We start from the raw sequence: 12694 nt of genomic DNA on the forward strand, positions 1-12694 counted from the left end.
TCAGGTGAACCAGTTATCAAATTGCTGGCTGGCCACGCCCCTCTCCACCCCTTCCCGGAGTCCCCCTCCCGTGCCCCGTTTTGACTCCCCGAGTCCCAGGTAAGTGCAGGGAGGCCTACTAGGCCCATTTTTGCTCCCAGGGGGTGCAGGAAGCCAAGTGCTGCCTGTCACACCCCTGGCCACACCCACCATGGCCACGCCCACCCAGCTGGTCATTAGGGCAGAGAACCGTTTGTTAAGTTATTTGAATCCCACCACTGGTCGTAAGTCACATTCTTCAGTGCCATTGTAACTTTTGAATGGTCACTAAATGATCTGTTGTAAGTCAAGGACTACCTGTAGCAGGACGTTTTGAGAGAGCTGCACCATGTTCAATACCTCTGGCCAGAATTGCTTGGCTATTTTTGTTGTTGTTCTTCCACTCTATGTTTTTCCTTTTCCCCTGCAAAAGCCTAGAAATGAATGATGGGTTGTTTTTAAAAGGCTGTGGCAGCTGGCCATGAGTCTTCCATTCATCGGATGGCATAGAGGGGTTTTTGTGTTCCCAGTCCAGACCTGGCTCCTACTGAGAGTTTCTGACTTTGATCAGGGCATCAAGAAGGTTATTTAACTGAGAACAGAATCTGCTGGAGTTTAGACTTTTTTTCTATGTGACCTTATATAATGCATGTATGTATTATATATATTAATGTAGATGGGACCATAATTAATTGACCCTACCTTTCCCCTGTGCTTCCTGCTCCCCTTCCACTCATGTTTTTAATTTTAAATTATAGTACTTCCATTTTTTATTGTTTTAAGATAAAGGTAAAGGTTCCTCTCGTGCATATGTGCTAGTCGTTCTCCACTCTAGGGGGCAGTGCTCATCTCTGTTTCAAAGCCGAAGAGCCAGCGCTGTCTGAAGACGTCTCCGTGGTCATGTGGCCGGCATGACTAAATGCCAAAGGCGCACGGAACGCTGTTACCTTCCCACCAAAGGTGGTCCCTATTTTTCTACTTCCATTTTTTTAATGTGCTTTCAAACTGCTAGGTTGGCAGAAGCTGGGACAAGTAACGGGAGCTCACCCCGTTACGCGGCACTAGGGATTCGAACCGCTGAACTGCCAACCTTCTGATTGACAAGCTCAGCATCTTAGCCACTGATCCACCGTGTCCTACCTTCCCCCTGTGCTTCCTGCTCCCCTTCCAGTCAGGTTTTTAATTTTACATGATTGTACTTCCATTTTTTTTTATTGTTTTATTCCTTTACTATTTTACATTTCTATCACCATTCATTCATTCATTTATTATTTAACTTTTTTTTTTTTTTGGTAAATCATTCAGAGTAGCCCCATGGCAAGATGGGGATAATAGGATATTTTCAAATAAATTTAACAAATAAATAAATAACATATATTTTACTACCCTAATGAATCTTTGAAGATTTGTTAACTTTTAAAAGATCATTCACATCTGTCTCCACATTAGTATGTGGAGAAAGGCTAACTCTACAAGGAGGAAAATACACTCAGTACATGTTCGTTGGCACTCTCAACTGTGCCTAGAGTTTTTGTGTGTGTGTGTGTGTGTTTGTTTGCATCAGTACTGACTCCCTACAATTACCTGGACTAGTCCCTGCACTTTTCTTGACAACTTTTGGGAAAGTGTTCTGCCCTTGCCTTCTTCTGGAGCTGAAAGAAAGAGACTGGCCCAAGATCACCCAGCTGCTTTTGTGCCTAAGGCAGAACTGGAACTCACTGTCACCCAGTTTCTAGCTTGGTGCCTCAGCCATAATCCCAAGTGGCTCCTAGAAGCTGCAAGAGACCCATTTCAGGAATGGTAAAGACATTAATTAGAACCTGTTCAGTGTAGTGGTTTAAATGCATCAGGTTAAAAAAAAAAAAAGAAGTGAATTCTGATCCCGCCTTAGGCACGAAGCTAGCTGGGTGACTTTGGACCTGTCACTCCTTAGCTCTAGCGAGAAATCAATAGCAAATCACTTCTGAAAAATGTTGCCAAAACAACTGCTTGGAGTTGCAGTCAGCAGGAATCAACATAGTAGAGATCAAGACTGGGCTAATTAACCTTTAATTACCATATTTTTCAGACTATAAGACGCGCCTAAATTTAAAAGAGGAAAACAACAAAAAAAAAGTTTTTGGCCTCTGCACACCCTATTTTCTGCCCTTTTCCAGCCCTTTTCCAGCCGTTTTTAGGGCTTTTTTGACCTGTTTTTGAGGCTTTTTTCAGTCTGTTTTCAAGGCTTTTTTCAGGCCAAAAAAAGCCTCAAAAACAGGCCCAAAAAGCCTCAAAAAACGGGCTGAAAAAAGCCTCAAAAACAGGCTGAAGGAGCCTCAAAAATGGGCCAAGAGTAGCCTTGAAAATGGGCTCAAAAAAGGCTCAAAACGGGCCAGAAAAAGGCCCGAAAAAGGCCAAAAAAAGGCCCGAAAACGGGGCATGCTGAAGCCAAAAAACAGCTGGTGGGTGGGTGGGGCTTCAGCAATATTTGGTCTATAATTCGCACGGACATTTTCACCCCCTTTTGGGAGACAAAAAAATGCATCTTATAGTCCGAAAAATATGGTAAAACTCTAATTCTCTCAGAGACATGTGGATCTCTGAGGAAGAGAGACATCCATATCAGGAGCAAGCATAAAGAGCTCTTTCTCTTGGTCCAAGACTTGGCTGGTCCAAGTCAAATGTACATGTTTTGTGTAGGAAAAGCATTAAAAGTTTATTTATACAAATGATTTATGGCGTAGTGTAGGGTTAGGTTATAGATGCCAATGTGCCTCCAGACAGGTCCCTGGTTCTACCCAGACTGGATGACCCATGTGAGTTTTAAAAGTTTTCTTTTAATAAAATACATTTAGGAAGCATAATTTCACGTTTTGGCAGCTTAATTTCAAAGTTTGTGTTCTACAAAGTAGCATTCAGGATGACTAAGTTAGATTTCTGACAAACGGCCATTCTAAACAATAACATCTTCCATGGCAACTATTCTGTCTGAAGCCACCAAGCTGTTCAAATTCTTGGTGGGCCCCTTGCCTGAAAACTGACCTCTTCCTGTCCTAACACACTCAGCTAATTCAGTAGCAAGAAAACCACATTTTTTTCCCCTAGAGGGCTAAGCTTTTGTGCAGTAAAGCAGCACAGAATCTTATCTTGTCTCTTAAAACCTAACAATCCTATAAGCTTTTGTTAAACCTCAGTCCATTTTATCAACTGCATTCAGTGTAGCCTTCTGAGGGGCACCTGTCATGGATTTTGTAATTTGTGAGCTAACACAAGTTATTTTGTATTTTAATTTGACTTATTTTCTCTCCTTTAAAATAATGTTCGGGTTTGTTACAGATTGGAATCAGTGGTGGGTTTCAATTTTTTTTACTACTGGTTCAGTGGGCGTGGCTTGGTGGGCGTGGTGTGTCTTGGTGGGCGTTGCAGGGAAAGGATACTGCAAAATCTCCATTTCCCCCGATCAGCCGGACTATAAAGTGCGCTTGGAGACAAGAACTCCCAGCGCTGACTTTGCACGGAACTATGTTTTATATTCAACGTGTACCAAGGCTCCGGCCTACAGTTGAGGATTAAAGCCTGGATTCCTGAATTGCTCGGTTTCCTGTGTGTTTGCTTTGATCCTCCCTGGTCTGGGCCTGGACCTTTGAGACATAAATCTAACAGCAACAGAGTTGGAAGGGACCTTGGAGGTCATCTAGTCCAACCCCCTGCTCACACAGACCTGTACTAGGGATTCGAACCGCCGAACTGCCGACCTTTCTGATCGACAAGCTCAGTGTCTTAGCCACTGAGCCACCTAGTCAGCTTTTCTGCTCTTCCTGCCTTCATAGTTGTATTCACCTTAATGAGTAGATTCCTTACCTTTTTTTAAAAAAACAGACAGGTAGAAACCCTAAAAAAAGACCCAATTAACTTGAATTAACAGCACAGGGAGGGCTACAATGAAGTGAGGTCCAGAACACCTCTTCCAAATAATTTCTGAAGTATGAACAGCCCAACTAAAGGGAGTTAACAGGTGTACGTAGTACAGAATAATCATAATTCAGCATTGAATAGAACATTTACTCAGTAGTTGGGACAAACCTAGTCTTTTTATTCCTTTGCTCCAGGTTCCCACCTTGAAAGCAACAAAATTTTGTAGAGAATTGGAATGTCCCCCATTGCATTCCAAGTGTTAGCTTTGCGGCATTGATCTATTTGTCTGTCATGTCCAGGTTATTGTGGGTCATTCTTGAGAAATGATGGCAGATTTCACCTTGGTGTGTAAACAGGTAGATCTTCAGATGCTGCGGGTTTAAAGCACAAGGCTAACACCTCATGGTTTAAACCAGGGGGTATCCAACCTTGGCAACTTTAAGACCTGTGGACTTCAGCTCTGTAAAGTTAAAGATCCACAACTCTTAAAGTTGTCAAGGTTGGACACCCCTGGTTTAAACTTTCCGGGATTGAAATGAAATTCAACAGGGGTGAAATCTACTTACCTCCCCTACCGGTTAAGAAGTGCAAGTGCCGTGCGCTGGCTCAGACCCTCTGCGCATGCACAAACCCTTCTGCACATATGCAGAGGGTAAAAAAACAGGTTACTTCCTGGTTAAAACCAGGAAGTAACGACAACCAGGCGGGTGGGCGGAGCCTCGTGCTGCCATCGCTACCGGTTCAGCCGAATCGGTCTGAACCGGTAGCATTTCACCCCTGAAGTTCAACCCACAAAATGCCTTGTCCCACAAATGACTGTATTGGAATTCAAATTTTTTTACTACCGGTTCTGTGGACGTGGCTTGGTGGGCATGGCAGGGGAAGGATACTGCAAAATCTCCATTCCCACCCCACTCCAGGGGAAGGATACTGCAAAATCTCCATTCCCACCACACTCCAGGGGAAGGATACTGCAAAATCCCCATTCCCACCCCACTCTGGAGCCAGCCAGAGGTGGTATTTGCCAGTTCTCCAAACTATTCAAAATGTCCGCTACCGGTTCTTCAGAACCTGTCAGAACCTGATGAATTTCACCCCTGCTGTATGTGTAATCCTTAGGCTGATCTAAGTTGGGTGATGTGTATCTGTGTTGTCACATTGTTACCATTCTGGAAATAACATTGTTGTCATTCTGGAAATAAACGGAAGTTTGCTTACCTTTCCTTATAGTGTTTGTCCATTACTGTATCTTGATAAAGGTCTTATCTCAGGTTATTTTCCTGGGAATTGTCCTATGGCAATTCCTAGCAGGCCTGATAAGAACTTTTAATAGTTGCCTCAGACAGAGGAGAAAACAATTAAACTAGTTTGCTAACACAGCAATGATAGCCTAAGACACCCAACATGATTGGCTGTTCTTGAAGAAACACAATTATTTATGTTTTATCAAAGAGCTTGGGGTGGCATATGCAGCATCATTCCTTCAGCCCTCATCACAACTTGTAAAATAGATTTCAGCTGGATGAAACAGACTTCATCCAAGCCCACGTAGGCCTATATCGACTGTAGAGGGTGAAAGTTGTATGAGTGTTAAAATAGTAAAAGCTGGATTAAAAAAAAGTTGATTTGGAATTACTTATAAAATAGAATAGAGCTGGAAGGGACCTTGGAGGCCTTCTAGTCCAGCCCCCTGCTCAAGCAGGAGAACCTATACAATCTCAGACAAGTAACTGTCCAGTCTTTTCTTAAAAATATCCAGCGATGGAGCTCCCATGATTTCTGAAGGCAAAGCTGTCCCACTGGTTAATTGTCCTCACTGTTAGGAAATTTCTCCTTAATTCCAGGTTGCTACTCTGTTTGATCAGTTTCCAACCATTGTTTCTTGTCCTGTCCTCTGGTGCTTTGGAGAATAAACTGAACCCCTCTTCTTTGTGGCAGCCCCTCAAATACCGAAATACTTATAGGAAGCTCATATGTCTGGATGAAGCTGGAATGTAAGTCTTCCTTAAGTCTAGAGTTGACTTCAACTTACTTCACACACTGTGCACATAGATGAGAGCAGGGGTGGGATTCAGACATTTTAGCAACCAGTTCTCTGCCCAGTTGATGGGTGGGTGTGACCACAGTGGGTGTGGCCTACTCGGCTTCCTGCACCACCAGGGGGGGGGGGGCGTTTTTGTCCTCCCTAGACTCCGGAGGCTTTCCTCGAGCCTCTGGGAAGGCGAAAATGGCCTCCCCTGGGCTCCAGCGGCCCTTAGGAGACCGAAACGGGCCTGTTTTCGGATTTCTGGTATGCCCATTTTTCACCCACCGAGAGCCTCCGCACGGGCCCTGCACTTACCTGGCATCCAAAACGGGCTGTGTGGAGACTCCTGGGAGGGGCGGGGCGGGATGGGTGGGGTCAGCCAGTCCTTGCAACAACCGGTTTGGTGAACCAGATTAAAATTAACATACAGTTCTCCCGAACTGGTCCGAACTGGCTGAATCCAACCCCTGGATGGGAGTAGAGGAAGCCACACGGTTATATAATTTGTGGTATTTGTGCAGTGATGTCATAATGCACATGTCCCACCATCGTAGCTTGTTTGCGTTTGGTTTAGACTGTTCTGACAACCCAGCTAATGGCAGTGGAGCCAGACAAAACAACTTTGTCTGTTTGCGGGAAGCTGCCTTTTAAGATTCAAGCACATTGTGAAGTAATATGACCAAAATAAGGATTTTTGGAGAGTCATGCTTGCTTCTGAATGATTCCTGCGGTAAGAAATGAGATTCCACACAAGCCCTCATTGGCTTAATGTTGAGCTGAATTTAAAATACTACCCTCCCTCACTGCACTATTTGACTGGGAGATGGGAGTTATAGTCCAACACATATTATAAGCCACAGTCTAGGGAAGGCTTTGCAAGGTGTTTTCCATTCAGATATACAGGCAGTCTTCAATTTACGACCGTTTGTTTAACAATGATTCAAACTTATGATGGATTCGGAAAAAGGACTTACAACTCGCCCTCACAGTTACAACTATTGCACCACTTTTGCAATCATGTGATCACAATTCAAGTGCATGGCGACCAGCTCATATTTACAATGGTGATTTGCAACCTTCTCAGATGGCTTCCAACAAGCAAAGTCAATTGGGAAGCCGGATTTGCTCATGGCCATACCATTCCCTTAACAATGATGGTGATTCACTTAATAGTGAATCACCACTATTAAGTGGTGATTTACTGAGCCGAGGTGGCGCAGTGGTTAGAGTGCAGTACTGCAGCTACTTCAGCTGACTGCTAGTTCAGCAGATCAGCGGATCAAATCTCACCGGCTCAAGGTTGACTCAGCCTTCCATCCTTCCGAGGTGGGTAAAATGAGGACCCAGATTGTTGGGGGCAATATGCTATTTAGTATACTGTCTTTGGTGTAAGCCGCCCAGAGTCCTCGGAGAGTGGGCAGCATAGAAATATGACTAATAAAATAATAAATAATAATAATAATAGCCATGGTAAAAATGGTTGTAAAATTTGGTAGTCATACAATTCACTTAATGACATCACTTGGCAATCAAAATTATGGTTGCAACTGTGTGTCATAATTGGAGAACTACCTATATGTTCCTGCAATAAATAATCTCTTCCTTCTTACAAATACATAATTATTAATGTTTTGGTAAGGTGGTTCCACAATGTAACCAACCAGGAGCTAATTTTCCAGAGACTAACTTCCTTTTTACGACCCTGTCATAATCCCTTAATTCAAGATAGGGTCGGGATGACTGGATGGAACTGAGCACTTACTGGCTGGATGCCCTTCCTGATGCCACGTGGAGTTCACAGCAGATATTTTTTCTTTGTGCCCTAGCAGAGAAATATTTGCCACTACCTAGGATTGAACTCTCAAACCTTCTGAGTAGGAGGCGTGCATCTTCACTATTACGGTACCTTAAATAAGCCCTTCTGGGAACTAAATCTTTATTGTACTGCTGGTACAGCATCATAACCAAGTGATGGTAGCCTCTGAGTAGGGTGGAAAGCGGGTACAGAATTTCTACCCAGCTTTAGTTCAAATCCTGCACATGTGTGAAGCCTTATTTCCTTTGAACTCAAGTCTTCTGTTTCCTTCCGTTTGCACTTCCTTATTCTGCTGAATGCAACTGCATGTTTACATTTTCTCCATTCTTGTCCTGCAGACAGACTGAAGTCATAATAACTTTGACAATAATGATGCAATGGAATAGAATAATAGAAGACATTCCTCCCCCCAAAGATGAGTGGGAGAAAAGGAAAATTGGTATAAAAGACCAATAGAAAACCTGGCTAGACAGCACAGAAAATTCATAAATAAATATGCTTGTTTTTTTATGGTCCATGGGATTTTTAAAAATAAAAAGTAGATGGCTTTTGAAGGTTAATGTTTCATTTAACGGAGACTAGTTAACTATTCAGAAATAGGCCCTCAATGACAATGCAATGTTTGGTCAAACTGGATTCTGTAAACTGGAGTATATGTTCAAGATACGATATTTTATTGTATTCTGAGTTTAGTATCATATCAAGCTCATTTGAGGGAGGGGGCATTTGGGAAAATACCACCTTGCCATCTGATACAGATCATTACAAAATCCTCTCATGTAGGTAAAGGTACCGTATTTTTCAGACTATAAAACGCACCGGAGTATAAGACGCATCTTAGTTTTTGGGGAGGAAAATAAGAAAAAAGCTGATTGCGGTAGATCGGCCTCCCGGAATACCCACAATCAGCTGTTCCCAGAAGTGAACTTTAGCACCAGGTTTGTTGGTTGTGAGCTCTGTGCTTTGCTTTTTTTTTTCAACCTCTGAAACCTCCGTTTCAGAGGCTTTTTTCCCAGCCTCTCAAATGGAGGTTTCAGATGCTTTTTTTCAGCCTCTCAAACCTCCGTTTCAGAGGCTTTTTCCAGCCGCTCAAACGGAGGTTTCAGAGGCTTTCTTCAGCCTCTCAAATCTCTGTTTCAGAGGCTTTTTTCCAGTCTCTCAAACCTCCGTTTCAGAGGCTTTTTTCAGCCTCTGAAATGGACTATAAGACGCACCCAGATTTTCATCCTCTTTTGGGGAAAAAATACAGTATATAAATCTGCTTTTTAAAGCATATTTCTAAAATGGTTAATGGACGTTATGGACGGATGATGATAACTACAAGGTTTTCTAAGGTAAGTACAACCTCAGCTGTATTGGAATTGGGACTGTGGCCCATGGCTGTACAGGTAGTCCTTGGCCTACGACCATACTGGAGGTTGCTCATTATGGTCATAAGCTGTGAGAGTTGTAAAGCAGTTCATCATGTGACTGATTCGATTTTATGACACTTTGCAGAATTCATTAAGCAAATGCTACTGTCGTTAAGTAAACAGGTTGTTTGCCACGGGGTGGTTTTTGCCAAAAAAAAAGGAAGTAAATGCTGGTTTTCAGCAATGTCATAAATCTTAGTCATGTGACCAGGGGATGCTGCAAATGCCCGTAAATGCAAACCAATTGGTGAGTTTCCTAAATGCAATGGGGGGGGGAGGGCTCTTTCAGAACAAGGTCATAAGTATCTTTAGGGGGAGGGCATTATAACTTTGAATGGTCACTTAATCAACCAGTTGTACGTTGAGAAGTATATGCGTGTGGATCAGGACCCCCCCAAAAATCAAGTTTCTAGTCCTGTGTGCTAGGTGAAATGGCCTACTAGCTTCGATTTACAATTAGCAAGGGATCCTTTGAGTTCAAGCTAGACAACCCTTCCAGAATTGGAAACAGGATTCTTGGCTCTCTGCTTTTAAAGGCATATCCATCATCACCAGTAGCCATACAGGTCTGGTAGGTTTGAGTCTTGTTGCCAGTGTTTAAGAAACCTGTTTGATGGGAAAGATTTGGCATTGCCTACCATGGAGCATTGGTTGGGGAAATTGACAGAACGTGCCAGGTGGACAAAATGATTTTCCTGGTTAGAAAAAGGATAATATCTATATATATATACATATACATTTTTGTTTTTAGTCACTAAAGCCCCTTACAGACTCTTGCACAAAAATGGGGAAAAAATGAATTTGTGGTTTCTGGTTTGGATGATTAGACAGGATAGATTATAGAAAAAAGAAAGCCAGAATGTAACTTTAAAGAGAGAGGGGAGGGGAGGTTAAAGTATAATTCTATTTATAATTACTGTGAAGTATATCGGAAGCCACTTCTTTATACTGTTCTCATTTTTACTCTCTTCTATTCTTTTTCTTATTGCACTTCCGAGCTTTTTCTTTTCCTTGTTCTACTGTAGATTGTATTAGTTCTTATTGTTGCTGCTAAAATACTTCATAAAAATAGATGCAAGAAAGGAGAAAGAGAGAGAAGAGTAAAAGAGAAAGAGGAAAAAGAGAGAGAAAAGAAAGAGTGAAGGAAAAAGAAAGAAAGAGAGGAAAGACAAAGAGAGAGAAAGATGAGAGAAAGAAAAAGAAAGAAAAACAGAGGGAGAAAGAAAGGAAAGAGGGAAAGAAAAAAAGGGAAAGAAAGAGGAAAGGGAGAAAGAGAAAAGGGGAGAAAGAGGAAAGAGAGGAGAGAGAGAAAAAGAAGCAGAAAGAAACAAACAAACAAAGAGAGAGAAATAGGAATGAGAAAGAGGGAAAAAAGAGAACACTAAAGAGAGAGAGAGGAAAAGGAGAAAGAGAGGGAGAAAGAAAGAAAGAAAAAAGAGAAAGAGGAATGAGAAAGAGGGAAAAAAGAGAACACTAAAGAGAGAGAGAGGAAAAGGAGAAAGAGAGGGAGAAAGAAAGAAAAAAGAAAGAGGAATGAGAAAGAGGGGAAAAGAGAGAACGCTAAAGAGGGAAAGAAAGGGGAAAGGGAGAAAGAGAGGGAAAAAGAGAGAGGGGAAAAAAGAGAACACTAAAGAGAGAGAGAGAGGAAAAGGAGAAAGAGAGGGAGAAAGAAAGAAAGAAAAAAGAGAAAGAGGAATGAGAAAGAGGGGAAAAAAGAGAACACTAAAGAGAGGAAAAGGAGAAAGAGTGGGAGAAAGAAAGAAAAAAAAGAGAGAAAAAGGAATGAGAAAGAGGAAAAAGAGAGAACGCTAAAGAGAGAAAGAAAGGGGAAAGGGAGAAAGGGGGAAAGAGAGAATAAGAAAAGAAAAAAGAGAGAAATAGAAAGAAAAAGGAAGGAAAGAAAGAAAGAAGGAAGGAAGGAAGGAAGGACAGAGAGAGAGAGAGAGAGAGAGAGAGAGAGAAACCTGATTGACCACAAGAACCATCATCCTGGGACAAAAGCCCAGGAGGTCCTCTGCGGCCCCTTACAAAGGCTCGCAAAGAATTGCTCGGCCACCTTCTCGCCTCGTCCAAGAAAACCCGAGAGAGAGAGAGAGAGAGAAAGAGAGTGGCGGCTCCGGAGCCGAGGGACTGCGGCTCAACCTCCAGCCCCGGCAACCCCGACCCGGAGCAGCGCGGCCGTCTTCTTCCTCGGAGAGGGGGGGCCGAGCCTGGGCCCGCTGGCTGGCTGGCTGGCTGGCTCGCTCGCTGGACTCAGTTCCTGGGCGGGGCCCGGAGCAGCGGAGGGAAGTTGAGGCGAAGTTGCGAGAGGCCCCCGCCCGCCCGCCTTGCCTTGCCTTTCCCTTCCCTCGCCGCCCCTTTGGGTCCCCGCGAGCCTCCCTCGCCGCAATCCCGCGCCGTCCGTCGAAGCCTCCTCCTCCTCCTCCATGGCTGAAGAGAAGCCGCAGGTCGAGCTGTTCGTCAAGGTAAGCCGGCGGAGAGGGAACCGGGGTGGGTGGGTGGATGGGGGGGGGGAGACGGGGGAAGGGGCTCCCTTGCGCTTTCTTGCGGGAGGCGAGCGGGCGTGCTCCCTTCCCACCAAGGGATCGGGGCCGCCGTAAGCGTAGAAAGTGGCAGTGGGGTCTCTCTAGCACCCCCAGCCCCTTTTCTTTAAATAAAACAAACCGCGATTAACTGGCTTCTTTTATCTTGAGATTGGGGGGGGGGGCTGTTGAGAAGCGGGAAACCTTGCCTCGCTCCCCCTCCCGCCCATTTCCTCCCCGCTTGAGCAAAGGGGGAGCCAAAAACCGAAAAAAGAGGAAAGTAGCGTTCGCCTGCCTATGTTTTTTTATTATTTTTATTATTTTTATTATTTTTATTATTTTTTTTATTATTATTATTATTATTATTATTATTATTATTATTATTATTATTATTATTATTATTAGTATTATTAGTATTATTAGTATTATTAGTATTAATATTAGTATTTATTAGTACTATTAGTAGTAGTAGTATTAGTATTATTATTAAAACTTTCTTTAGCAGACTTGGAGGAAGAGTGTTGGCTTTTATCTTGCTTGCGATGGTTCGGGGGTCGCGATTCGGGTTTAAGGGGCGGATGGCTGGGGGAATGGGAGTGGAGTGGGGTGAGGGGGGGGATCGATGGGAAGTCTCGAGGGAAGGCAAGGGGGAGACCCTTTCGACTGGCCTTGATCCCGGGGATCCCTGGCTAGGCGTGATCGGCTCGGAATTCGACCCGACGCTCCTTTGGACTCCACTTCCGATCTGTCAAGTCTTGGCACGGGCGATCGGCGTTGGAAGGGGGTGGAGTGGGTGGGGAATGTTGCGGAATCCCGGAAAGACAAAAGTGAAACAAAAGATTCGCGTGGGGCATCTTAAGAAACGGATCGCTTCAATTCAATTCGAAATAGAGCTGGAAGGGACCTTGGAGATCTTCTAGACCGACCCCCCGCTCAAGCAGGAGATCCGTCCTGCTGCCCTAGACCATTGCAGACAAGTGGCTGTCCGGTCTCTTCTTAAAAGCCT

General features: G+C 43.8%; 1 protein-coding gene across 1 annotated transcript in view; it reads left to right on the plus strand.

The window, feature by feature from the left end:
• Positions 1–11084: 11084 nt before the first annotated feature.
• CLIC1 (CLIC family member 1) overlaps positions 11085–12694 on the plus strand; it is a 50885-nt gene continuing 49275 nt past the window's right edge. Inside the window, exon 1 of the mRNA XM_060690826.2 lies at positions 11085–11631. Within this exon, the coding sequence (XP_060546809.1) occupies positions 11593–11631 (39 nt within the window). The 5' untranslated portion in view covers positions 11085–11592. The remainder of the gene's footprint in view (positions 11632–12694) is intronic.

The sequence above is a fragment of the Pantherophis guttatus genome, chromosome 2 (genome assembly GCF_059756535.1).
Source record: "Pantherophis guttatus breed Tessera chromosome 2, ASM5975653v1, whole genome shotgun sequence".
Taxonomy (NCBI): domain Eukaryota; kingdom Metazoa; phylum Chordata; class Lepidosauria; order Squamata; family Colubridae; genus Pantherophis; species Pantherophis guttatus.